The sequence below is a fragment of the Gymnogyps californianus genome, chromosome 9 (assembly GCF_018139145.2).
Source record: "Gymnogyps californianus isolate 813 chromosome 9, ASM1813914v2, whole genome shotgun sequence".
In the NCBI taxonomy this organism is placed as follows: domain Eukaryota; kingdom Metazoa; phylum Chordata; class Aves; order Accipitriformes; family Cathartidae; genus Gymnogyps; species Gymnogyps californianus.
The window spans coordinates 22,788,733-22,815,945 of record NC_059479.1 but is presented as its reverse complement, the minus strand read 5'-3'; the positions used below and the strand labels follow the sequence as shown (position 1 = coordinate 22,815,945).

The 27,213-nt window shown below is 40.9% G+C and overlaps 1 protein-coding gene across 1 annotated transcript in view; it reads left to right on the top strand.

Annotated features, from left to right (window-relative positions):
• Nucleotides 1-27,213, top strand: part of LOC127019484 (vascular endothelial growth factor receptor kdr-like) — a 98,757-nt gene that overhangs the window by 64,101 nt on the left and 7,443 nt on the right. The window contains exons 17-27 of the mRNA XM_050901527.1: nucleotides 1,066-1,179; nucleotides 4,617-4,705; nucleotides 6,003-6,168; nucleotides 6,721-6,818; nucleotides 7,783-7,905; nucleotides 8,014-8,125; nucleotides 13,344-13,443; nucleotides 14,047-14,152; nucleotides 15,878-16,002; nucleotides 16,262-16,340; nucleotides 19,585-19,679. Coding sequence (XP_050757484.1) covers nucleotides 1,066-1,179; nucleotides 4,617-4,705; nucleotides 6,003-6,168; nucleotides 6,721-6,818; nucleotides 7,783-7,905; nucleotides 8,014-8,125; nucleotides 13,344-13,443; nucleotides 14,047-14,152; nucleotides 15,878-16,002; nucleotides 16,262-16,340; nucleotides 19,585-19,679 — 1,207 coding nt within the window. The remainder of the gene's footprint in view (nucleotides 1-1,065; nucleotides 1,180-4,616; nucleotides 4,706-6,002; nucleotides 6,169-6,720; nucleotides 6,819-7,782; nucleotides 7,906-8,013; nucleotides 8,126-13,343; nucleotides 13,444-14,046; nucleotides 14,153-15,877; nucleotides 16,003-16,261; nucleotides 16,341-19,584; nucleotides 19,680-27,213) is intronic.

The window sequence follows — 27,213 nt, the reverse complement described above, 5'->3', positions numbered from 1 at the left end:
GTTTAGATTTTGCCAGGCATGTGTTCCAGCTCCTGCCAGAGTAAATCTGGAGTAATACCACCCATGTACACACCCATCTACAAACACTGTTGACTGAAGAAATCTTGGGCTTGGAATAGCTCTTTCTTTATGACACAATTTGGTGAAAGATTTGTTTATGGAGAATTCTACAAACAGATAAAGAGGTTACACTTGTCACACCAAATGATCTGTTATGTAACTGTTTCTTCATATTTAAATCTCACATGATGCAAAGGCAAAAACAGAGGACACGGGACACAGCCCCTTTTGTTAAAATACATCATGAAAGTCTTGGAAAGAAGGCAGAGGAAACAAGCCAGCATTTGAACAACGTTCTGGTCTGAGAGTGCCCTCCTTAGCTTTGGCAGCAAAAGAGAATGAAACTACAGTATAACTGGCTAGCCAGTGCTTCATCAAGTGTCAGGTTCATGGTTCACACACAAATATGGCCCCCTCTGCTTTGCTGGAAAATGTGTTTCTTGGGTCAATGAGATCTCACAGGGCTGAGATTTAATAATGCTGTACATTCTCCAGTACATTTTGGGAGCCAGCTTACAGATGTGTTGGATTCCTCCATCACCTGCAGTGGAGAGTTGCTCAGTACTGTGGAAAAATACATTCTGAGGTATTGTAAAGACGTACTACTAAACTGCAATCACCATTATAGATGGAGCAACACATTCTTCTGTGTGCTGTTGTTGCTTGGAGAGGTTGGTTGTTCCTTTGCTAAGCTTGCAAAATTCAGTCCTTGCAAAGGCTCTCTGGTATCTGATTTGGGGGAGGGTTCTCCTACGGGACAGTAACCCTCCATAACCCATGCTGGAGAAAGGAAGAGTCACCCAAAAGATAAAGTGTTATTCCACTTCATAAAGGTCAACAGACAATGAAACAGATGAATTATTATCTGTTTAAGAGTCTGAAAAGCAAAGATACTGCAAGTAGCCTGGGTGGGTTTTGTTTCCAAGTGTAAACAGGATCTTGCTGTGTCCTGTTAAAAATATCCTGTTGTGTAAAGATGATTTTTTTCCTGTTTATCTTAAGCAGAATGTGCAACTACTAATGAATGCAAGGCTTTAATGTCTGAACTGAAGATCCTCATCCATATAGGACATCATCTGAATGTAGTCAACCTGCTGGGAGCCTGCACCAAAGCTGGAGGTGAGAAGTCCTCAGTAAATAAGGAGCAAAGAAGAAACACTTTTCAGATACAATGGTGTTTGGATGTATCTGTGGTAGAGTCCAAGTCTCATGCACATGCAGTTAATGCAAGCACAAATATTTCTACCTCTCTGCTCATAGGAGAGCTTCTGCTGCTGCAGAATATGGCCACATCTCATCAATGGTTTCTGAACATCTTCTCTCAGCCAGTGGTGTCACTTCTCTCTTTTCTTTTTCTCTGTCCTTCGTAAGCTTGTTTACAAAAGGGATTATGGACTGAAGGGAGGCAGGATCCTTAACTGCAATTAGGTGCCCAATTCCTCCACATAGGCACTACTGATCATTTCAAAGGTTCTTCTCCCTCTTCTTCCCTGCCTTATCAGGAGGATGCACCAGGCTGAGCACTTAGCTACTTGAGGCCTCCTCCTTTCCCAAGCACTTCCCTCTTGCCAGGCAAATGCAGGCATTTTTTGCATAGTATACAGGAAGCCTGAGGCAGTCCAAAGCTGAGTGGAGCAACAGCATGGACTTCCAAGGGGCTGAGCTGACACAACTGGCCGTACATCATACAAAGAATCTGTTGCAAAGTGCAGACTTAAACAAAGGACTCTGTAAATCTTAGACCTTTGTCACTAAAACATCCCTTCCCATACTGCCATACAAAACATCCTTGTCTGTTACTATACTGTGCTTTAACTTCAGGGTAACAGCTCTCAAAGATGCCTCTCTACTGCTTACAACGAACCTTCAAAACAATCCCCAAAGGAAAGATTTAGGAGAGCTGAGGACAAAAAAACACCAGAGTAAAATAAATGAAGGGGAAAGAGCGAGAGAGATGGTGCACACATCTGTTGTCATCTGAGACTCCAAAGCTATCATTTTCCCAAAGAACATGTAGTTGTCCAGTCACAGGGGAAAAAAGAAAACTTCAGTGAGGTAGATTTGGCAGGATGCCAGGAAAGAAATCTTCCCTCCAGCAAGGTACTCCCAGTTCCTCAAGGAGCAGTCAGCAACCAGCAACCACAGATACTGCTATACTCTGGGAGCCATGAACAGGGAACTTGCAGGCATTGTTGTAGCACTGCAGACCCCAAAAGCTTGTATGGGAGGATGGCCAGCTTTAGCTGGAGGGTTTTAAGATTCAGATGCGTAAGCAAGTAGCCTTTGCTGGGGACTGTGAGTAGAGGCGAAGTAACATTATGAATGCTGGTGATTCTCCTCTCCTGTCAAGTCAATGAGGTGGCTTAATACAAACAGGTGCCTAAAACATGGCAGCATTACTAAGAGGTCAATAGTTTTTAACCAAAGTACTAATTCAGCCACAGAGTTCTAGCTGCATAGTAAGACACATCTCAGTAACTGATCAAATACTGTGATTGTCCAATCTCTGAGGAACTTTTTCTCCTGGGAGTCCCTCAGTTTCCCATTCTCCAGCCTGCTCCATCCTGATTGCCCTCCTGGGTGAAGAGGTAACCCTCACTCTTCCCTGCTAGCTGCCTAGGAAAACCACTGATTACCCTGGGGAGCAGTGGACGGAGCAGAGCAGTGCAGCACGGCCTTGCAGGGCACTGAGGAGCCTCTAGGCAGGCGCTGGTTTGTTTACCTTTGAGCAATGCAACTGCAGACTAAATAAAAATAGCCTTGAGCACTCAAGACAGACACTGGGATAAGAGTTACTATTAAAATGCCATTGCAGAATACAGTGCTTTCTCCTTCCTTGTTAGGTTTTATGTAACCATATAACAGTATTCCTGATGAAGACTGATATTAAGTATGCACATACATTATTTTAACAATATAACAAATGACAAAATTTAACACCTTGTCTGATGTGAAGCAGTAAGAACTAATGCATAGTATATGCTTTACAATGAGGAAATAAAATATGGAGAGGCCATGTCTAGGAAGCATTTCAAAAATATGAATAAATCACTAACTGGAGCTTTAAAGCTGTACTGGAATCTGCATTTCCTCAGGGCATCCATGAGGGACATTTGACTTTAGGTTCTTCAGAACAATGTCGCCCAGAGATCTCTTGTGCACTGCCAGATCCCAGCACTGCTGCCTTTAAGCCCAAGCGAGCAGTGTTGTGTGTACTGACAGCTCTGGTTTTGGGCCAGTTGTGTTTTTGCAATCACTGGTACAGTATACTCAGGTGCTGAACGTGTTAAGCTGTAGTCAATAGGAATTGGAAGTCCCGAACAGCCCAAAGGTGTGTATTGAATCTAGCAGTGCTATAGGACTTGTACAAATAAAGAGCCTAGCAGAAATATGCAATGTTATTATTGGCAAGCTATTGGTTACTATTGCTAGAATTCACCATCTCCCTTTTCATGGGATGATCTGCTTCCAAATGGTACTTGTCACCCAGTCTCTGGCAGGATGCAGCAACCAGAATCTCTAAGGTTCACTCTTCCCTCCTCGACCCCTCTGCTCTCCCTTAGATCCCTGCTCTCACCCTTTTCAGTCAATATTGTACGCGTCAGACTGGACCAAGGGGGCAGACTGCAGTGCAACTCTGTATGTGCATTTCTGATATAGCCAGATAGAAGCGCTGCTTAGAGCTGCCTCCTTCCCGAACGGCCAAGTGCAGCTCAGCACTTTTCCTTTGAAGTTCAAACTCCTAAGTCTGAACTACAGACCTTCTAGACAGAAAAAGGTTTCTGGACATGCAAGTCTGGTTGCTTAGGATTGATAATAATACATGTTTATATGCATTCTAGTCCCACGATTTCACCTTATCTTACATTTGATGATTACAAAAAGCAGTGATCATGCTAAAGGTAGAGAATGTAGCTTTTCCCTTCCCTAATAGCTCACACTGAAACAAAAAAGCATTTTCAAGCAGATCTTAAAAATATGCATAATTGTATAAAAGCAGCAATTGCACTGAAGTCTACAGTAGTCTGCACAGAAATAAGAAAGGAAGAAATCGGTAGGACTTTCCAGGCTTTCAGAACTTCACACTAACTATTTTTGCAACTTTTGATTTAGATCTGTCTATGATCCTGCATACTTTTATTGCCTTTAGTGGCATCAGCTCCACCCAAAACAAACAATTGTGAAGGCAGCAGAGAAAAATGAAGACTGCTCCATGCTATGGATCTATGTATAGAGTAAAACAACCTTAATAGCATATGGGATTGTATATTCTTATTTATCATTCTGAATTTTCCTTTGTTTATAAATAAGGCATAAATACCAACTGTTACCATCTAACAGGGAATCTAAACTAAGAATCAGTACTGTATTCCCTTCTCTCCATATCCACTACTGATTGTGTGCTTCTGGAGTGTCACTTCTGTGTTTCCTAATTGCCTCATCTGTATATTAGGAATGACAGACTTTACTTATTTTGAAGAGGATTTGTGAGGATAAGTTAGTATTAAGTGCTTTGCAGTGCTTCAAAACTCATTTGACTTTCACTGTCTTTTTAGGTCCTTTAATGGTCATAGTAGAATATTGCAAATATGGAAATCTGTCCAACTACCTAAGAGGAAAACGAGGAGATTTCATTGCATACAAGGTAAAAAAATGTCAGGCTTCTTATAGTCACAAGGCAGAGAATTAACGGCCACTGACCACAAGCTGGATTTTTTTCTGCATTGGCACTGAGGCAGTTTTTATATAGGCACTTTATTTTCTCACCACATTTCAATTTGTACGAGCAAGAAAAGGAAACTTTTTTCCCTGTAGGATCTCACTCCCATCCTCTTCTTTTCTAGCCCCTACTAAAGAACTAGTTGCAAATACCCAAGCACTCTAGTGCGTTTGAGAGAGAGAGGGAATTACTTGCAAGACACTACCCAGCACAAGGGGGGCAACAAAGTAGTAGTGAAAAACTGGTATTAACTGAACTAGGAGAAGGTGAACCCTCCCAAAATACAAGCCCAGTTTGGGGATTTTTGTTTCTAGGCTCTCCCTCGCCCCAGCTACCGAAAGAAGCTCACCCTTCCATCATCTGCTCATTCCCATCTTTTGGGTTCTCCCTTCCCCTGTGCCACCCTAAAAGTCTGTGCTGTATGCAGCGAATTGGATCACGAACACGGTCTGCATTAAAACTAACCAAATGGTTTTGGTTTCCAAACGGTTGTCTGCATCCACACAAACATTTGTGCTAGCACAAATTGGGCTAGGCTATGGGGGAAGACACAGGAGACCAGAAATCAGCGATGGGGAGAGGATGGGACCACCTCCTCATTGTGAAAATACAGCATCGAAAGGGCTCTCTGATCTAAGTCCTGCCAGAAACTGGAGCCTCCCCAAGATTATTTTCCTGGATGATTCTATTATTATTATTATTATTATTATTATTATTGCCATTGTGTACAGGCACAAAAGTACATAAGGTACTTTGTGTAAGAGAAGGAGATTCTCCTGGTACAGTCACTCAAAATGTCTTTTCTCACCATTGTTTCCATGAATTGCAGGGACTGGTTATGTCTCACTCCCCAGGACAGGGTGAGACACATGCATTTCAGTGCACATCATGCACATACCTTGAACTGTGATTTTTAGCATGGTTTCCTAAGAAAGCGAGAGGTACAGAATTACAGTCTCCCTCTGCTCATCTATCAGTGTCACCCAGCCAGCTTCCAGCTAACTTTTATGGTAGAATATTCCTATCAGTAAAATGGGAGGTTCTGTATTAATAAACAGGAAACCAGGCTTCATTAGTTCTGCTGTTCAGGGAACATCATGATCAAACATGTTTTGAGCTCATCTTCAGAGGACACTTTCTCCATATGCCATTCTGTTACATATTTTGAATCCCCAGGCGTTGCATCATCCAAAGCTAAAAATCAGTTTTATACCATTTCTAGTCCCAGGAAAACTCTGACCAAGCAGAGAAAAGTCTGGATGAGTCCAACAGTGATTTGACTGAACTGATCAAGAGGCGCCTTGAGAGTGTAGCCAGCACAGGAAGCTCTGCCAGCTCAGGATTTATTGAAGATAAGAGTTACAGCGATTCAGAAGATGATGAAGAAGGTAAAAGAAACCTACCTAATCCCAGATCTTTTATTGTAAAGATTTCTGTTACTTGGCTAGTGCCACACACACTGTCACACACTTTACAAGCCCTTACAAGCTTGACTTGTTCCTGAAATCACAAATTCTTTCTCTTGCCTGTGCCCCACTCCAACTTTCTCACAAAAAGAGATTTGCAATAATGTATGCATATAAAAGCTGCTCCTGTTGTGTAAGAGGAGTAATAGCAATATTTTACCAGAAGATTTGTGGGGCCAGTCTGTCCCCAGCCTCTTCGCTCACTCACTATAAATAGTTTCCCTCACTTTTATCCCCAGATGTTGTTTTCCCCATAGCTAAATGACATGATTAACGTTGGATGGAACTTTTTTAGTCATCTGATCTTCTGCCTCTAGGTCAGTGGTTCCTAAACCAGAGTTGTAATCCTAGTAGAGAACTCCTGTAACAATACTTAGATGCAGGGCTGGGGTCATCAGCATGCAAGTGGCACCAGTGCCAAAAAAGTTTGGAGCTGTTGCTCTAGTGTTTTGCTGTGTCTGTGATCTCTCCTAGATGCTGAGGATCTGTACAAGAGGCCCTTGACTTTGGAGGATCTGATTTGCTATAGCTTCCAAGTGGCAAAAGGCATGGAGTTTCTCGCCTCCCGAAAAGTGAGCTCATTAAAACATCAGGGCTGAATTTCTTTCACAGAATCATGAGTATCTGATATGAAGAAATCCAAATATACTTTTGAGCCTGAGTAATCTCCTTTTTGCTCTTATATTAAAGTGTTGGAGATCACATTAGCTCTGGTCATTAAGCAATAAGTAGCACTGAAGGAATTGTGAAGGAATATCCATCATGTTCTTGGCTACAAGGACTGGCATCTGTAACATGAGAGTTTAGATAGAAGGAGTGAATACAGATTGTAAGACAATTTGCGGAACTGTCTCATAAATAAATGCAGAAAAGGCTTCTCATAGGCAAAGATCCTTCTAGTATGGTCAACAAAAGTACTACTGAAAAATGAAGAGGGAGTATCCAGCTATTCATTTAGCTTGTCAGCAATGTTGGAGACTATCGGCAAAGCTAGCATCTCTTTTGGATACAAAAAAAAAGTATGTTTGTAGCCTGTGGAATGCCTGCTTTTCAAGTAAATTGAATGTAATATGCATGCCAAAGTAGGCACAAAACTGAGAGCTTGCACTTACCACACAGCTACCAGGGTAGCACACACAGAACTCACGAGCACAGTTACCGCAGTCTCATACACATTCATGGGACTGCATTTGCAAATGTAGCTGCAGCTGCTTTTTGACCTCTCCCAAATTTCCCACAGAACAATTAACTGGAAAATGGCACTCTCTTCATCTCATCATAACTGTGACAGTTATTTCACATAGAAAAATCAGAAAACTAACTGTAATACTTGGCTTGTTCCCTGGGTTATTTTCTCTTTTGCATATGACAGTATATTTGTGGCAAATTCCCATACACATTTGCCTTCTCTAACCTGCTTGCAACAAAAGTTCATTTATCTTTCCATTTCCAAAGAAGGTCTCATGCTTTCAACTCTAGCAGTGGCTCGCTGTCCAGGCAGACCCTCTGATCTTGCTTGTCCTCATTCCTTCACAGTGCATTCATCGGGATTTGGCAGCAAGGAACATCCTTCTTTCAGAGAACAACGTGGTTAAGATCTGTGACTTTGGACTAGCCAGGGATATTTATAAAGACCCTGACTATGTACGGAAAGGAGATGTAAGTGGAAGAAACTTGAAATGCTAATCTCAAGTTTTTATTCCCCTGGGGCCTGGGCAGATTAGTAACAACAGTTCGAGCAACATGTTGTGTCTTTTGCATTCTTAGGCAAGACTTCCACTGAAATGGATGGCTCCAGAAGCTATTTTTGACAAAATTTACACAACGCAGAGTGACGTATGGTCTTTTGGAGTGCTGCTATGGGAAATATTTTCTCTAGGTAAGAATGGTTTAAAACGCTCTTTTCTCCTAATTTATGGCTCTATTGCTAAGAAAAGCTTTTAACAAAAGGTGATAACGTAGTGCCATGTTTCTATTTCAGTTAGTACAAGTGCACAGTGCAGATCAGGTGTAAAATAAAGTCACTGGACTGAAGTCAATGAGAACTCCACCTGGCAAAGTACATGAAAACAGTGAATGTTGGGGAGGGGGGAAAAAAACAAAATCCCAAACCCTGGACCTAACCTTTGCAATAACTGAAACCAACAGAGCACAGAGATAATGCAAGCCTCTGCTGCTCAGGAGTGAAATATTTCTTTGAGAGCAATGAAGAAGTTTCCCTGTCAAACCATATTTTCGTCTAAACAGTCTGCTTCAGGAAACCACACAGCTCAAAGGTTGCAGAGGATTATGCTGCTGTTGACATAGTGGTCTGACGTTGCTAGTGGCAGCCCATGGAACACAAGGGAGTTTGCCCACATGACATTTTATCCCAGATTGATTATTTTCCCCACAAAATCTAAGTAAGATTTTCTAAGTAAGAAAAATGTATTGGCAGCAGCTGCCATCAGGTTGATACAAGAACCAGTGCTAGACTCTGCGTAAGTCATTTTGGCACCAAACAGGTAGAATGCATACTCTTCTGGCCATATCATTTGCAAGCCACAACATTTTTGAAAGAAGAGTAATGGTGTTCTTTAGATTTCATCTTACGGTGCTGTTAGAAATCTCAGCCTCACTGAGATCTGGTTACTGTCCAGCAGATAAAGCCCTGAAATTTAGACAAGCAGTCTTACATTTTGCTGCTCTCAAATTCTCCTTGCAGAGTGGCAAGTTTTGTTTTCCTGAGGGAATTTAGGAATGTCAGCTCTGGCTTTTTAATCACCATTCGCAGACAAAAGAAAACAAGAAGTATTGTCAACTTAAGCTGCTGAATTTTAAAGCAAACTCTGTAATCTCCTACTATCTCTGGTTCACGAATCAGTTGAAATTAATGATTGGGCTCAAGATGCCAAGTCCAGATCTGGATGCAAAGTCTGGAGCTGTTTCTATCCTAATCTTTATTTAGGGCTGGCTGCAAAGATCACAACCTGATTTCAGTCCAAGTCTTTGATTTGGACTTTTCTCTAGTTCATATCAGCATGCAAAACAGGAAGTTCACACTCAAATGGTTAAAGCAAGTGGCAGTTATTGCTTTCTCCGGAGTTCAGTCCTATTTATTTAGAGTTTTGTTATTTTGATGTAACACTTCCATGGCTTTGTAACAGCATCACCTGCTGCGTGTGTTTTGAAACACCACAGAAAGACGAAGCTCCAGGAGCATCGGCAATGCCCCCGTTCTAATAGATTATTCAAGAAGATGTATTAGCATTACCATGCAGAGACACTCAGAGGGGACAGTCTCTCCACTGGGCATCTCCAAGGAACCAAATGAACTGAATACTGATGAATGGCAAGGACCACTGCAGAAGGCAAACTGTTTATGTCATTCCCAAAGGTCCTGCCAGAGTTTAACAGATGTGAACTTCGGGTCATTTGGCCTTCAATACTGAAGACTAATAAAAATTAAAATATAGTCACTGAAATTCATCTCTCAACTATTTTAAAAAATAATTTATCTGGTTTCTTTTAATTTTAGATAGCCTCTTTTCTTAATGAAGGTGCTTACTTGGAACAATAGACTGTCCTCTTCTGAATTCAGAGGAATCTACTAAATTACTCCAAGGGCTGCCATCCGTAGAGCAGCCTCTGCCCTCGTTATGACGTAGATCACGAACTACTTGCTTCAATCCATGGCACAGATTCAAAAGCAGTCGTTTTCTCTAAGAGGGTTTTTCATACAAATCATCCAGGCATGTCTGTGGTTTGGCACTTCTCACATCTGCAGCTCACACGATAAATATTTAATTAAGGATTTGTGTCACTGATTGAATTCTCTTATATAAAAGTTTTACAGATCATTGAGAGCCAAGGGATGGAAGTTATTTGTCGTTGCTACAGGGTATGTTTTGGCTCCCATTTACAACTGCTGCTTTTTACTGGGTCCCACAGACTTAGCACCCTCTAAAAAAGGAAAAAATACTGATAAATAAAATGCACTGTTCAGTTTGGACATGGGTCCTTTCAGGGTCAGAAGCTGAATGAAGCACGATAGGCTTCCTCCAGAAAGGCTGGCAGACTGGATCCATTTCGGTGATACGCAGGGAAATCAGGACTTGAGAGACTGTTAAGTTTCATTTGGGGCTGAGTTTGTATTGAGCTTTGCATTATTTAAATGGGATCAGCACACCTCACGTCAGGTAATGCTAGCAATGTTTAATACATCTTGAAATCACTTACATGGCACATTACAGAATGTCGGTGTCTCCTGGAATTTAAATGTGCACTGTTCAAAAAGCAATCAAACATAATTATGTAAACAAGCAGTGCCTGGTAGTATAACTTCAGCATCTTATTATCCTACTGAAATAAAACCAAGATCAAAAGAGTGCTACCATAGCCAATGCATGCCACATCTTTGAGCATTTTGGAAGAGATTTCCCCTAAGGAAAACGTCAAGTGTAGACCTTACACCGTATGTTTCAGCCTACATTTCTCCCAAGATGTCTCAGCATCCCAAATCCAAGTTATTAGGCTTATCACATAGTCCAGAGGAAGTACAATGGTGAGTGGACGTGGAAAAGGGAGAGTTCCTTGCTTTATGATCTGAGCTGCCTCCAGCTGGTAGGAGGCCAGCATCAGTCAAAATATAAACTACCAAAAGTTCTTGCAATCAAAAATTTTTCTTCTTTGCCTTCTTTATACTTGCTCTCACCAACGTATTGCAGCTGATATGATCAAAGATATAATCAAAGAAAGATAACTCAGATTGTGAGATCAAGTGGAATTCTCCATCCCTCCTCACTCAATTCTACCGTGTTGCCCTCAAGGTCTCAGTCCCAATCAATGTATTTGCAAGGCTAATTCTTATCAATAACCTCTGCTGTGCTCATGAGCCAGATCCAGCCAGTGATACTCAGCAAACTGAGGGATTTCTTTTGCACATCAGAATGGTCAGTGTAAAACAGCCATTCATCAACGGCATGACTCCATTCAGCTCCTCCTAATGGAAATCGGTTGGCCATGATGGCACAACAATCGCACAATGCACTCAGAAATGAATGAAAAAGGCCATGCAGCCCATCTCTTCTCTAATGAGGGGTGTTGTTTTCAGGGTTGCCCCAGTGCATTGACACTCTATGGCTAACTAGATCAAGTGAGGCTTATGCTCACTTCTCTTGAGAGGCTGTGCCACTGTTAAATAGATACGGAATCAACTGGGCAAGTCACAGATGTATTCATGAAGCCTCAGTACCTTGTAAAGGTTTGTAAAGATAAACCTGTACAGATGAAAAGACAAGCTAGCGAGAGTTCAGGAGATGTACACAGACAGCAGTTTAGTTGCTTGGACAACAGTCAGTGCCCCCAGAGCCGGTTCCTTTCCTTACCCTTTTGTCACAGTGTAACTGTGGGAAAGTGACACTATAGTTCCTATCCATCTGTTTATTTGGAGAGATCTTGCGAGTTGATAGAAGCCTGTTTTGAGAACTTTGGCTAACGGGTGACGCCATGTGAGCTGAACATTTAATTACCAGGTTATTATGATCATAACGACAGGCCAAAGACAAAACTAGGAACGAAAATCAAGATCTAAAGCAGAAATGATGCTACTGACTATTTCCAATCTACATAACTCTGGGAAACACTCTTAATACTGTGATCTGATACTTGCACATCAAGGGAATTCAGATGTGCTGTGGCTAAGCGTCCCTGAGCTTTGAATGTCATCGGAGCCTATTTGCTGTGCTGAGATGCCTTCTTAGGAAGTGCCAGGATCTTTGCTCCCCAGCGCATAGTTTTGCAGATTGAGCGGTCAGATTCACAGAGTAGAATAATTCTGGAAACAGCCACATTTTGGCACCCTCTTCACTGCTTTTATCCAAAAGATTGCTGCCGTGCTTGTTGTGCCCCCAAGTGCACAGCACATGATGATGTCTCCAAATGGGGAAAAAAAAGTGCAGGAAATAGGCAGGAATGTTATAGATGTTAAATCATATACAGACTCCTCGAGGGCTGGATACAGATCCAGATTCCATTCAATCCTCTATGTTAAGGCTTGATTAAATTTTTTCCAAATTCACCATCCAGTCTCTAGGATGCCAAAACATGAAAGACAAGGGTTGCTCTGCATGTGAAGCCTTTGCTGAGAAGAAAGGGAGGAAAGCTTGCAGATCTTTTAGGTCTATCCACAATAGGTTCAGTAACCTTTCAAACTTCAGTGTAGACATCTCTTGAATTTTACCTATGAGGTCTGGATTACTCAGATGTCAGAGCACTTTCTCAAATTATATATTTGTTCCCCTTATTTATGGTGCATCGTAAAGTGCAGATGTCGTACAACAAAGATCACAACCTCTGAAAAGCCCCCATTCGCTCGTTAGTTGAAGAGCGCATTCAATGCATACATACATTTATACTAGTCATTCCTCTGAAGATAACCATTTACACAGGGGAGTGAAATAAGTCTCACTCCTTCATTTTGATGACTGCTAGGCCAACTTTTGTGCAAGTTAATATAATAGTACCAGTCCCTTTACAGAAGTCTGCCTCTCAAAAGCAATTACAGTTGCCATGAACTGTCCTCCCTGGTTTCACACTAACAATTGAGTGGTCCTAAAAATAAGCAGCATTGAACTCACACTCAGAAAAGAAAACAAGGCTAAAAATTTGGAAGGTCATTTTTCAAGGAAATTTTACCAATAGGACTGCATAATACACATACAATACTAAACTGGTGAACCAGGAGAGGACTACAATTCCACACCTGAGGTTGAACTGCAGGGTTCTCACGGCCTTCTGCAGGAGCCAGATGCCTACAGCATCTAATAAAATTTACTTCTCTTCTGCCATATTTTACCTTGGAGTGGTCCTGGCTATATCATGAATGCATAGGAGACAGCATGGTTGAAATCTCTAAAGAGACACAGTGAGTCTGTAACAGGTTTCCAAACAAAACATGTAGATAGCAAGTGATTGCAACCCCTTCTTTGCTCTAGCTTCTTTTACTGTCAGAGTCTAGGTAGAATGCTCAGCAGTAATCACTGATATGTGTTTAATTCACTGGACTGGGAAATAGGGATTGTGCCATTCTGGAGCCTCCTCCTTATTTCTCCCATCAGGTGCCTCACCATACCCTGGAGTGCAGATAGATGAGGACTTTTGCCGACGGCTCAAAGAAGGAACCCGGATGAGATCCCCAGAGTACTCTACTCCAGAAGTGTAAGAGTTTCTGGTTTTGTATTGAGAGCTGATACATGTCATTTAAGTATTACAAAAGAGATTGTATTGAAGTATGGAGGAGGAAGGAGACCTCATCAGATGACAGCTATGTATTTTGTATTTTGTTCTCAGTAAACATTGTAGTTGCGCATATCTTGGGTGTCCTGAAACCACAGGTGAATGCTGAAGACAGACCAAGACAGCTTAACCTCTGCCAACAACAAGATTAACAGATCTCCCCATGTCAGTTGTAGTTCATGAATCTCAGTTCAGGAGACTACTGTGTCTGCCTTGATTTCCAATTCTGTGACAGGAACTAGGCATCCACAACTATGACTTATTTCAGCAATATCAGTGGGGCCTCTCAGTCAAATTTTAAGTTGGGTGAAAATAAAAAATCTACAGGCTCAGCTGAGGCAGGAATATAGAAGGAAAAAGCATCCCACATGGAAACTAGAACAGAATTTCAGCACATGGAGATTTGAAACTGTCTTAATCCAAAACTATCCAAACAATGACCAAAACAAGCAGCAGCAGGAAGAAACAGTTTGGAAGCAAAGCTCCTATCCTTTTCCTTTCTTAATACCTGTGGTTTTTATCTAGCTACCAGACAATGCTGGATTGTTGGCATGGAGTACCCACAGAGAGGCCTACTTTCACTGAGCTTGTGGAGCGCTTAGGAGATCTTCTTCAAGCTAATGTACAGCAGGTACAGCAATACAAACATTTCTTCAACTAATGTGTGTATATAGAGGTTTATGTATGTGGATATGTGTATGCGTGTGCACAGGTAAAGACTATGTTAAGCAGTAATATTAGATTTGACTTCATAACAGAGGTCACAAGGAAACTGGCTGCTGGGATGAGTAAAGAAAATGTTAACTATTCAAAGGGGATTATATTTCAAAACTAGATGTTTATCCATCCATAATAAGCAGAAACTTACATTAATTAAAAAAACGCTCAGTTGCCCCTCAGAGGAACAATAGTGCTTTATCTCACAAACAATTTTAATTAGATTCCAACATAGTAAACTGCCAGTAGTTGGTCTGAACTTTCTCTCTCATTTTCTGAGCTTATGTTCATCAGTGCTCTTAGGAGCTTTAAAATGATGCAGTTTAAAGCTCAGAAAGTCAATTACGTAATTATTAATTTCATAATAGTTAAATCAGTTGTTTTCTTCTTCAGTAAAAACAACCAGACCAGTTATGTAACTGTCAATTTAATTTAAGAAATCAAACACTCTCCTCCAGCTCCTTCCTGTTTGTAAACAAATTTAGTGAAGCTAAGTTGAAGAGGGCCCAGTCTGCAATATGAAGAGCTTGTGAGTTTTATCCTATAACCACAGTAAATTAAGGAGACATAAAAATCGTGATAAGGGAATAGGGCACTTAACTGCTTAAGAAAAAAAAAATTCAAGCAAAGGGAAATTTGGACAAATAGTTTTAGGACTTAAAAGAAGAGTCATTTCTGAAGATTACTGCAGGGGTGTAATGACAATGCAGAGCTTATTAAGATGTGTACTGAATTCCATTAAACTTGCAGCATCAATTTCTTGTAAGGACAAGAAATAAAATCCTTTAAGGCTACCATTTTAAGGACCAGCTCTTCCTAAGCTGCAACTCCTTAACTTGAACATAAGCAAAAAGTCTATACATAGGCAATATTCTTTTACCAGTTCCAAAATCTGTTAAAGTCGTATTGGCTATAGGGGTTTTGTGACTTCATGCCGCTCCCTCCCTTCTCCCAAACACATGGCTTAAACTTGGATTTAGGTGTCCCTGAGACTGGTCCCTTGGAATTCCCAAAGAGGCCAACACAATGACAATATAGAGGACTGCTTTTCTGAAGTGCAGATCGGTGAAATTCTGTTCACCTTCACTGAGGCAGAACAGCCACACATCTGGAATGTAGTAATGATCACAAAGAAATTGCTGCAAACTCATCAAAGACACTGCTGTGAAAGTCAGCAAAGCCAGCTACTTTTAAACTGGAGGCACATATTTTGACACCCTCAATACAACCGTCGCATTGCTGTGCCATATGCGAGGGACATTTGGAAGTCTTGTAACTGCTATAAAGACCAGTGAAGCAATAGCTCAGGCTGAGATGCCTGGAAGAGAAAACACGCTAACTGCAGAAGAGTACTGGAACATTAGAGACCATTTTCAGCCATTCTATGTCATAGGTTTCCCAAAGTGCACTATTTTCCTCATACAAAGCCTCCTACACAGTAAATGTTGGAAGCTATACATCCTAACTTCCACGTGTTGTGAAGACCATAATCACTTTGAAGAAACATCATAAAGTTAAAATAAAATCTAGTCTTTTCTCAGTGTAAAGCTCTGTAGAATACAATAACCTTTTACATCTGAGATGCAATACAAAATGAACTTTACCAGCTTTGTGTTCTTTTATGTTATTCATTGTATAGGATGGTAAAGACTATATTCCACTGAACATCACCTTGTGTCCTGATGGAGAATCTAACTCCAAAACTTGCCCCGTGGAAGAAAACTTGAACAACTGTGTTAATCGCTGGAGTACAGTGGAAACTGGGTAAGAAAAATATATACAGGGGGCAGGAGGGAAAGAAAGATTTGACATAGCTGGGCACTGTTTGTTGTCCGCTCTCAATATGGCTGTTTTAAAGGAGTTCGACAGATGAATTTGTCAGGGTACTGTTTATTAGTTACAAGAGATGAAAAAAGAAAACTGGTCCAGGAAACTGAGCTGTGTCAGGGATGTTAATTGACCTACCAACTGGTGCAGCATCTGCTTGGGTTTTATGCTGACCCCTCAACTTTCTTGCTTTCAGCAACAACAGCAAGAAGCGACCACTGAGTGTGAAGACATTTGATGAGGTGCCAGTGGAAAAGGAGAAAGTGATGCATGAGGTAAGTGAGGTGATTGCATCCTTCTCCACCGGGTTCACAGATCACTTGTCACCAGCACCAGAAACACTTATTAGAGCTTTTGAAATCTGTTTGGTAAGAAAAAGCTTTAAATCAAGCAGAAGATTTGGCCCTAGCATCTCACACATAGGTCCATGTGACAACAAAGAGGGACCTCCATTTAGCTTAACAAATATTTTAAAGAGAAGCTCATGCATGATTATCCTGGCTTTGATCAGGCTAAGGGGCTTTATATTACATATTTCAGTATGGTTTTTCTACCATAAGAAAATGGCAGCTCATTGAAATGGAGCCTTTTGGAGGAAATGTGTCCAGAACACATTCTGGCTGGCTGAGACAGCCAATAATTGCTGGTGGTGAGGGTGTTCAGTTCTGGATAGACAAGACCGAGATTCAAGTTCCTGCTCTACTTGATTCACACAAAGGGCTTTAACTCTGGATTTTCTTCACCCTAACTGAACATATTTATTGCTAGTTTAATGGCATTGCAGGGTGGGAGAGTGTTGAAAGATTTCATTTTCACTCCAGTGGAAAACAAAAGCTTGTTTTGTTACAGAATGATGGTTCTGCTTGTTGGCTTCCTCTGAAATTACACCAAGGGTGGAGGGGTTTTTTTCTATTTTTTCTTCCTTATTTAAAAAACAGAACAAAACAAAACAAACAACTCATGAATTTCCTCTATGGTTCAGGTGCTCGCTGGCTGCAGTGCCATATGCAGTCCACACCACTTGCCTCAATGACAGATTCTGTGCCACTAAGGAGGGATCTTTGTAATGCATGCATGTTTGAAGCAGATCGAAGTTTAGGGAGGAAGCATAAAGCCTTCAGGAAACCTTCTAACAGAGGAAGAGGGCAAGCATCAGATGGCTAGGAGCAGCAAAAGAAAAGAAAGATGTGTACAGCTTTATAGAAACAAGCCAGTCTGTCTACTCTGCTAGTCAGGGAACCGTCCCCCATGCTCCAGCTAAGATTCCCTCTTGGACAGCCAGCCATTCCTCAGACCAACTCTCTTGGGAAGGGTCAAGTCTCTAGCTACAACTTGTCCTGGACATATTTCATGTCCTTGACAAATATAGCATATTTCTCATCTGTTCTCTTCTTAGCACAAATTGATGCCCATTATTTCCTAGTATCTTGCCAGATGCAATTTCTGTGCCTTTATCAGTGCATCTTAGGGATTAGAAGGCTTAGAATTTTCTCTGGCTCCTGCATCTTTCCTCTTGCAGGATAAAAATCTGTCCCTCTGAATCACAGAAAGACATTTACTAGATAGATCTGGTATCAGTAAGAGATTACTGCTGCCAGCATGAGCATTACTTTCCTAAATGCTCCCTGTTCATGGCATTTTACAGTAAGGCCTTACATGAAGGGGGAAAAGTTTCAAAAAAGGGTAATAATACATTAACAGATCAGAAATAAATGTGATGTTTCAGTGAGGATCTTATAAAGCAAAATTATGGTGTGATCTACTTCTGGACAAAGTAAGTGCACTTGGGTTACTAAAATTATCTTAAATACCAAGACATTAATACTGATTACGTCACTATTTCAAATAGTTGCCCTGGAACTCTAAAAGTGCTCTACCACACCTTCCTGCAATTGTGCTACTTATCTGTAGTCTCTGTTGATATTCTCTTAACAATTCCTCTGTAAGCAAAATGCAAAGCAGCACTCAGATAAATTGTTTCTAGACCACATATTTTAAGGGGAAATAGTCAAGATAAAAACCAGAGAGAAAAGCTGGGTTCTACGGAGGTTTTGACAGACCTAATTAATTTAGGATTTTACTTTATACTTTGAAAACCAGTTTCTAGACTGATCTTATTAACAACTGATATATTACCAAAGCATTTATAAAAAGGCTTTTGCTTTTTATATATTGTTTGTTGGGATTATTTTTTCTGTTTCAATCAGTTTGACTGGTACAATAAGACTAACTAGAGTTTCACTTCCCATGTTGAAGTCTTTTGCTTTCTTGGTTTTGACAGACATGCAACTTTCCAGCATCACAAAATATTTCAAATGCAAAGGAACGCCCCAGAACATCTAATATTTTTTAAATTACTTAAATCAAGGACTGTGCATGTCTGTGAACTTGTGTAGCACTTAGCACAATAACACCTTGATCTTAATTGCAACCTCAAGACTCAACTTTAAGTGCAGCAGAATCACAACCTCAACTTTAAAACTAATCAAGACAGTTTTGTTGGACAGCTCATAAAAAAATCCATAACCAAAGTACAATGAGCCTTTTAGGATATATATCTTTGCAAAGCACTTGGATTGCCAAAATGATACTGAACTTCCACTTCCTTAAAATGTCAATGTTTCTAATAGTGTATTTCTAGTAGGTATTTAGGGTACTTTTTCTCTGAGAAGCCTAGCCAGAATTACTGGATATATTTTTAATGAATTTCTGTCTATTCATATCTCAGCTATCCTACCTAGATGGTATCCATACGTCATGCTTAATATCAATTTCAAGTTTGAAAATGTCAAATTATTTTTTGATATGTTCATTTTAAGGGTGCTCTTTCAAAATACAGATCAAAAACTTTATCATCACAAAAACACGGCAAATGTTCTCAGGCTAAATAGCAGCATTATCAGGAACAGCTGGATAAAAACTGATAGGCCCTGATAAGACAATATCCTGAAGAATGGGCTTAATGTCATACACCAACTGGACATATCTATGTGTTAAGCACTTTACTAAATAGCACACAATTGAGAGTTTTGATGCAAACATTTGCCCTCCAGGTTGTTGGTTGGAATCTTGTGATTACATAGAATAGCTGGTAGCTCCCACGTTAGTTCCAGTACACAGGTATCAGTATATAACACTACAATATAACATCTACAGAAGGCCACCTTGTTGGCAGTCTCTCCGTGATAACTGCATAGACAGCGATCCCCAACCTCTACAGGCCACAGTGAAGGAGAAGTTGCATTCTCCTGCCCTTGCTTTGTCTGCTCTGTAGCTGGAGACAGTTTTATAAGGTGAAATTCTATCAACTTGCCTAAAAGTGATATCATCACAAAATAAGATAGCTGGAATTTGGTATTCTAACTAGGTCCCTGGCTTTCCTTCTCTACTGACTTTAATAGTGGTTTAGTCTGACTCTTCTCCACACTCTCGCCACGGAAGCCATTTCTAATTTAAAACTGCTCCATGCTGTCATGATCATTTGCACTCTGCTGATGTTCTCTTCCTTTTGCTACTCAGGAGTCGGACAGTGGGATGGTGTTGACGTCAGATGAGATAAAAAGCCCAAAGAGGCTGGAAATCCGTTCTTGGCCTTACGGGATCATGGCTCTAGCGTGAGTACTTTTTGGTATTTCTTTTTAAGACAGTGTCCCATTCAGAAAAATGCTTCTGAAATTTGCAATTTTGTTTCTGATTCCAAAAGGAAAACTGTTAGACTATCTAAACAAGCTAGAAGGAGAAGCAACTCTGGATTTCAGTCCTACAACTGAAAGACCATGGTTAATGTATTTTAAGATCAAGAAAGTTATAATGTAAACTTTGCTTCCAGAAAGATGTTGAACATAAAACAGAGTTGCAAGTCTCTGAAAGGAATGCTGCACTGTTGCATTTAAGTTACAGGAAGGTTAATTAACATGAAAAATGTTGATTCGTGTGATAAAAATGAAAACTCATTTCATCAGCTTTGAGCACGTAATGTCTTGTCGATCAATTTAACTCTTCTTCCAAAATGCCAGGTTGCCTTGTGATTCTGAATCACATTCAAAAAAACGAGAGTGCTCTCTAGTGAAGCTGGTGTCTCCTGTTCATGATCTGATCTCCTGGGGCAGAATATTCTGCATATGGCAAATGATAGGAGCAAAAGAGCTGAGAATATACATATCTACTTTAGCTGTTTCTTGACTGCCTCTCCAGTGTTCTCCTTTACTGATGGAACAAAGTTAGAAGAACTTGATTTATTAATCCAGAAAATAACACTTATAATTATACCACTGTCTAACAAAGCTATGTTTAACTTTAGACATACAGAAGGACTGGCACCTTTGCAATTGATGGGATGTGAGAAAAGTTAAGAAGGCATGTATAGTAAAGAATAGTATATCTTATCTATATATTATCATAGCTATGAAGACAGTCCTACAGAGAAGTCCCTTAATCCTACCACCTTCATGATCCTATGAATTTTATTGTTCGTATTTGGTTTACAAATGGAGGCTGTGACAGTGTTTGCTATATGTTTATCTCTTCATAGTACAGACAATCACAGAAGAAGAAAAGCAGATATTTAGCTTTTAGCTAACAGTTAGCTCACAGTTCTTTGTATTTCTGTAACAATCAGGCACAGGCAGAGGGCTGACCTAGTAGTGAAACAGGTCTCCTCCACCTTCCTAGAAAAGTATAATAACAATAGTAACCCATTTTACTGATTCAGATGTCAGCTTGTAGAATTTCAAAGAATAGCTACCCAAAATATTAAAAGAGAAACAATTCTGTAGGAAAGAAGTCCATGTCTATTCAGTTAATTGAGCTAATTAGACTTTTACTGAATTGCCTAGAGTTTTCTCTGAAATCTATGGATGAGATTTCTATTAGTTTCCTCTGTATTAAACTCAATGATCTTTTGCACCAGAGCAACTGCTTGTTCTACATCAAGTCACCACTTTTCCACATTAAAGAGAAATGATAGATGAGAAAACACTAGTGCAATTTCTGCATAGTATGGGAGAGTTCACATGAGAGTGCATAGTCAGAATCTAACAGTATTTCAGAGGGGCTTACTCCCTCACTCAGAGAGAAAAGCAAGATAGAAGGAGCTTGCCTTGTCTCTTCAGGCCTTAAAAGCATAAATTCCTAGATGTTTGAAGGCAGGAGAAAAAGGAGAAAGAGGAAAAGGGAAAAGGTTACATAAGGAAGGCTAGAGAGCCTTGCAGCACTAACAGAGAGCATTCAAATGCTACAGATTCTGCTGGATAGGAGTGTGACTTCAGGAATAATGTTGTTCAGCAGTCTTTCCCCTGTAGTACTGTCCCAGTGTTGTACCTGTTGGGGGATTAGCAGAGATCTAGATACGGTTCCATGTTTTTATCCTATGCACACGCTGAGAGGATTTCTGCACAGCACAGTGCATTGCTATGGAGACCAAATGGCACCAGCTCTAAAAAAAGGAGCTCAAATGTCAGGAACTGCATTACTATGATGCTTTACCTGGGCTGATTTACCTCTCTTTTCTGCATGATGTCATGTTGACACAAATTCAACACATACACACACACAAACAGCCTCCGTGATAGGATTTATCCTTCTAAAGATTTCTGTCAATCACCTCTGACTGCTGCTTCCCCTACTGCATTTCTCCCATTTAGATAACTAGTTGGCAGAGGAAGGTTCTCTCTCTCCCCCTTCCAGGCTTTCTGCTGAAAATCAGAAAAATCAACATCCAGCCAGATGTAGAAACACAAAAATTCCATAACAGGCTGTTCTTTCGAGATTTCCAGGAAAACCTTCTGAACTGCTATCAGGCCCACTGGAGTGAACGTGAAGTAACACGGCTCTGCTGGGTTCAGTGAATCTCTGCCTGACCCACACCATCTGCGGCTCTCCCCATTTACAGTCAACACTTCCCTAGGGATTCCATTCATCACAAAATACCTGATACTTTCTGTGCCAGCCAGACCGTGAAAGACCATCTTAACAGAGGTCTGCTATAAAAGCAAACCCTGCAGCAATCTGTGTTTGTTGTCTCCTTATTCCCAGGACCCCAGCTACCATTGAATGGACAGAGATGTGTTTTTTCTTGGCCACATCCTTCATTGAGTGTTTGAGGTCCAGCCGAGAAAGCTATTTTGTCAGCTTCTTTTTTTTTTAATCTTGCAGACTATCATTGGCACAAATAACATTTTTAACATAGTCACAGAGCATCCTGATGCCCTCTCATTTGAGGACATGACACCCCTTGGCACTCCTGCACTGCTAACTTGAAAAACAAGCCTCAAAAGCCTATAGAATAGTCTAGGAGAGGTCAGAAGAGAGTGCTGGTTTAATAGGGGAGATAAAGTCACCCTTGTTAATCGTGTATCTCTCTCTATCAAAAACATTTACCCTGGCTCCTTTTCAAACAGTCTTTCTTTTCTAAAACAAAACTGTTCAAAGGCTTAGCATGTTTTCTAAACCAGGGTGGCTGCATTTATTATTTTTGCCAAAATCTTGCTGTTTATTTATCTTGCATTCATTTCTCTGTCGAGTTTAAAATTTGGCAACACTACACACCATGGAGTGTCAGTGTCAAGAGTTTATTGAAGATGAATCTGATACTCCGGTCTGGGACCACTGTTAGACCGAACTAACCATTTCTGAGCTCTCAGCATTTTATACCGCTGAAGAATAAAGTCACAACAGTAGCTGTAGTGAGATAATGAGACCGGGATAATGCCACTGGAGTTAGCATTCAAGGAAGCACATTCAACACAGAGGGGATTTAATGATGGGATCACTCTGGTGTCAGGTTTCATCTCATAATATTAACAGGCTACTGCCAAGCACTGCTTTAAAATTCTCCCAGACACTCTATAATCAAGTCATTGTTTAAAATTATAATAGGTTTGATATCTGCTCAGTCGTCCTCCCTCCATCCCTCTCCCTTCTCCCCCCCGCCCCCAACCCAATTATCATCCTCAGTTGCTCTGAAATTACTTACCTGGTTCTGGCCAAGTCCCATGACACCAGCTGACTGAGGCTCAGCTGATACACTCTGGGCTCTGGATGCTGCATCCAGATCACATCACTGAGGGCTCTGCCTTTGCCAAAGCTAAACTGGGCCGAAGGCAGGTCAATAGTATTGAAACAAACTGATTTTGCTCAGGAGCATCAGGCATTCATGTACAAATGCAAGGTGCCCAACAAAAATGCAACCCAGCTGATTGGGCTAGAATCCTTTTGCACCATCTCAGAAAAATGAGGGATGGAAAATACGTTTGCTCTGTAGCAGAACTTAGTTTCAGAAGATTTTTCTTCTGTGATGAGCACGCTGAGATAGCAAATGTACTTACTGTTGTGTCATGCAGCACCTTGCACTATGACCTGACTTGAGAGCTCCAAAATATAAGTAACTTTGAATGAGTAGCTACTCAGGAGTTATGTAAGCCACTTTTTTCTAGGATTATACTATATGCTTACAGTGGCAAGGACTAAAAGGAGAATTATGAAAGGCTGTGGTCCCCACCTTGGTTTTGACTGCAGTGCTTTTCATCTCACTGCATTTTGAGTGCTGGAGCTAGTGGCAGGGAGAGCTGACCAACTTTGCCACACATGCAAGGGGACGCATACTTAATGAGTGAGCGGCTTTGGCCTGTTAAAACTTTATGTTAGCTGTACTTTGTATTTAGAAGTGTTTCAAAACAATGAATACTTGATCCTAACCCCTTGAGTTCTCCGTGCCAGTAGACTACTGGTGCACGGATACTGCCAGAGGGGAACCCAGGATTAAATTCTTACTGCACAGCACCCCATCTAAAAATCTATTAAAGCAAACTGTGCATTAGTCATAACTATCAGAAGAAAAAATAACCCCTTTATTTCTTTCACTGCAGAAAAACTTCAAAAAAATTAATCACTCTTACTCTGTGCCTCATTAAACACCTACGAAAGCTGTTACAAAGCCCTGAAGCTCCTACATGTTATTATGAGATGTGGTCATGAGACAAACTGCTCTACTTGGCAACGCTCAGCCCAATTTCTCATCTTTCCCTAAACATAGCTTCTGAAGAAGGCCAGGATTTCTACATGGACACAATAGTCTATTAGTTTTTCCTATTGAGGGTAAGATACTTGGGCATCTTATTGCAAAGCAGTAAGAGCTGCTCCGTAGCACTGGGAATAAGTGCTACACTTGGTACTGTAGTCCCTCACTGGATAGGGTGATTTTCTTACGGTCATCTCTCTTTCTCCATGCTCCTCTTCAAGTCATTGACCCTGAGATTTAGGCTAATAGAAACTGGTTCCCTCTCACATAAACAGCTCCAGTAATGATTTTCCAGCTCTTTGATGACTTCAGTATTTTTCTACCTCTAACCAAATTCTCTGGTTCATACGGTAGGATGGAAGTCTCATTAGGTCCTTTAGGCCCTCTAGCTATTACAGGATTATCCTCTGTGGTATCTTCTAAACAACTTTGACACCTCTCCAGAAAAATTAAAAAAGATTGTGAAAGATTACTTAATATTCAGGCTAACTTTTCCTTCATCTACTTTAATTCCTAGACTTTTCAGCTTCATCTGTTCCAGGAAATCTGACATAGCACAGTGAAAATGGGAACTGTTAACGGCTCTCACTACCCACAGTACCACACTAAAATGCACTTGTCCAAGCTTGCACTTGGGTCATGAGACCCACTAACTACATTGTGGCCCCACACAGAAACACTACACATGCATGCAATAGCATAGAGCCCCAGCTCTGTGATAATCAGCCTGCTTGATACAGTCCTGTTTACAGACCTGGCAGGCTTTCAGTTATCAACACTGGGTCCACACCACCTCATCTGATTTTACATCTAACAGACTCGACACTGGCACCAGGCTCAGGGACACTATAGAAATACAGCCTGAAGCGTAGCAGGATTTGCTGGTAATTATGAATGTCACTCTTAGTTGATTTGCATTCTTCTAACTTCTAGTATTGGTTCCTCCAGTGCTTTCATCACTGCCCCCCATAAACCTCCCTAGCTTGTAGGTATCTTTCTGAAAGAGAGGAGTCCAGTGCTGTGCCTTCGCTAACTCTAGTCTCAGCCTATGAAACAAGGCTGAAGTCAGCTCACCATATTCTGCAAAATATGTTTCCCCAACCAGCACTCCACAGAAATGTGCACGTTATGAAAGAGGGCCCTTTAGGTTACAGAATCTGTTTGAGGTCAGGAAATGGCAGTGTTCAGATTCTCATCTCTCCCCTTATCCTGCCCCAAACGGTACACATTCTCGCAAGGACAAACAAGTTTTCAGGTTGGTCATTGTGTATAATGTGACCAGCTTGGGTCAGTGAGCAAATGTGTTTCAGCTGAATGTCATGGTATTCACGTGCCTAATCCTCAGTATTGTGCTGTGGTGAGAATACTAACAGTCAAGTGGGACTGGGCTGAGACTTTCACAGTTATGAGCAGATTTATCAAAACCAAACATCTCTTTTATCGCCTCCTGCAGCTGCAGCACTCAGAAGTCAGGCAGAGGCAAAATCAGTAAGGAAATACCTTTTGGGGCAGTGTAATGCCAACCCAGGAGAAGTACTGAACCAAGTAATGGCTAGCTTTTAATGAAATTATTTAATTACATAACCATTATTAACTTCTGTAGCTGCATAATTGTGTGATTAATCAAATCTAATGCCTTCAGTCAGAAAATGTTTATCGGTGGGGCTCAGGGAGAATTTTTCTATCTTATACAGGGTAGTACAATTGGCTCAAAGCATAAGAGGGGTTTTTGCTTTCCTCTGAAGCATCAAGTACTGACCGCTGCCAGAAGCAAGACTGATGTCTGATTCAGTGTGGCAGTTTCTATGTAGCAAATGAGATTTCAAGGACAGACAGAAAAGGGATGCTGCAGTCTCATTTTCCAATATACAGTTCAAGCATATGTACATTTCTCTGTTGCTGAGCATGAACGGAGTAGATTGAAATGTCTGTAATACAGAGCATTAAAGGGAAAAATGCAAAGACCCTTGGATAGCTTTAATTTAGGAAATGCATTTAGATGAAAGGAATAGTTCTGAAAGTTAATTGCATTTTGGTCTGCCATAAGACAGCTAATGACAAAACTTGCTTCTGACCTAACTCATCAGCTTTCTGTCTTTGGAGCAAATATTAGATGTCAGCATTTAAGAGTCCTTCAAACACCAGCATGATTTCAGTGATAGGCAGAGTCATTCCCAGATATCCAGGCTCCTGACCTACAGGGGCAGAAACCTAACAAGAACGCTTGCTGGGAGTCTACATGGGTCTGAAAATTTCCCATTGTGTGGCCAAACTAAACCCTAATAACATTTCTTTTTCTCCAGCACTCTGAGATATGCAGGCTGGGGCCAAGTTAAACAGATACTTTCAAGCTTCTCTCTGTCTCCACTGACAACTTTAATACCTGGCAAATTAGAAGCCAGAGCATCCATGGAATTGTCTGACACGAGTCAACAGAACTGAGCAACAAAAAGAAAAATACATAAATAAACAGTGAAGCAAAGTTGTGGTTCCATTGCTCATGCCAGGGAAGAATTTATCTACAGAGAAAGTGTGTGTGTATAGAAAGGGACAGCTGCCAAATGTATACTATACAGAAGAAGTTTCCACTCACATTTTTCTCTGGACAAAGAGGAAAAACTTAGACTGTGAAAGCAGAGTGTGCTACATTTTTGTCGAAGTTCTCAGGGTTACTATTTATTTTAGAATTTCTGCTTTGCCACTCAACAGGTTTGGTTTCAATGCCTTGTGCAGTTCGAAGGGCACAGTAACATTAGCTTTCATCTATAATCTCTGCCTTTGCATTTTAGAAGTCACAGAACCCAAGTTTATTCTAGATGTGCAAGACATGGTGGGCTGGCTCTTACAACTCAGGGGTCCTGGGTTCTCTTCCTAGAGACAAAGCTGGAGACGCAAACATGCTGTGGAAAGCCACCACAGCACACTAAAATCAGGCAACTACGAAGCAGGCAGTCTCCCATTGCAGCTGATTAGAGTTGCAACTGTTTGTTAGGTCTGAATTTGGCTGAACATCTCAGCTCCTGGCTTGGAATGACTGGCTTCGCGGACCATGATATACAGAGTATCACCTACTTCACACACTCCCCCAAGAAGAGAACTACAGGGATAGATAATTTACAGATGGACCCTAC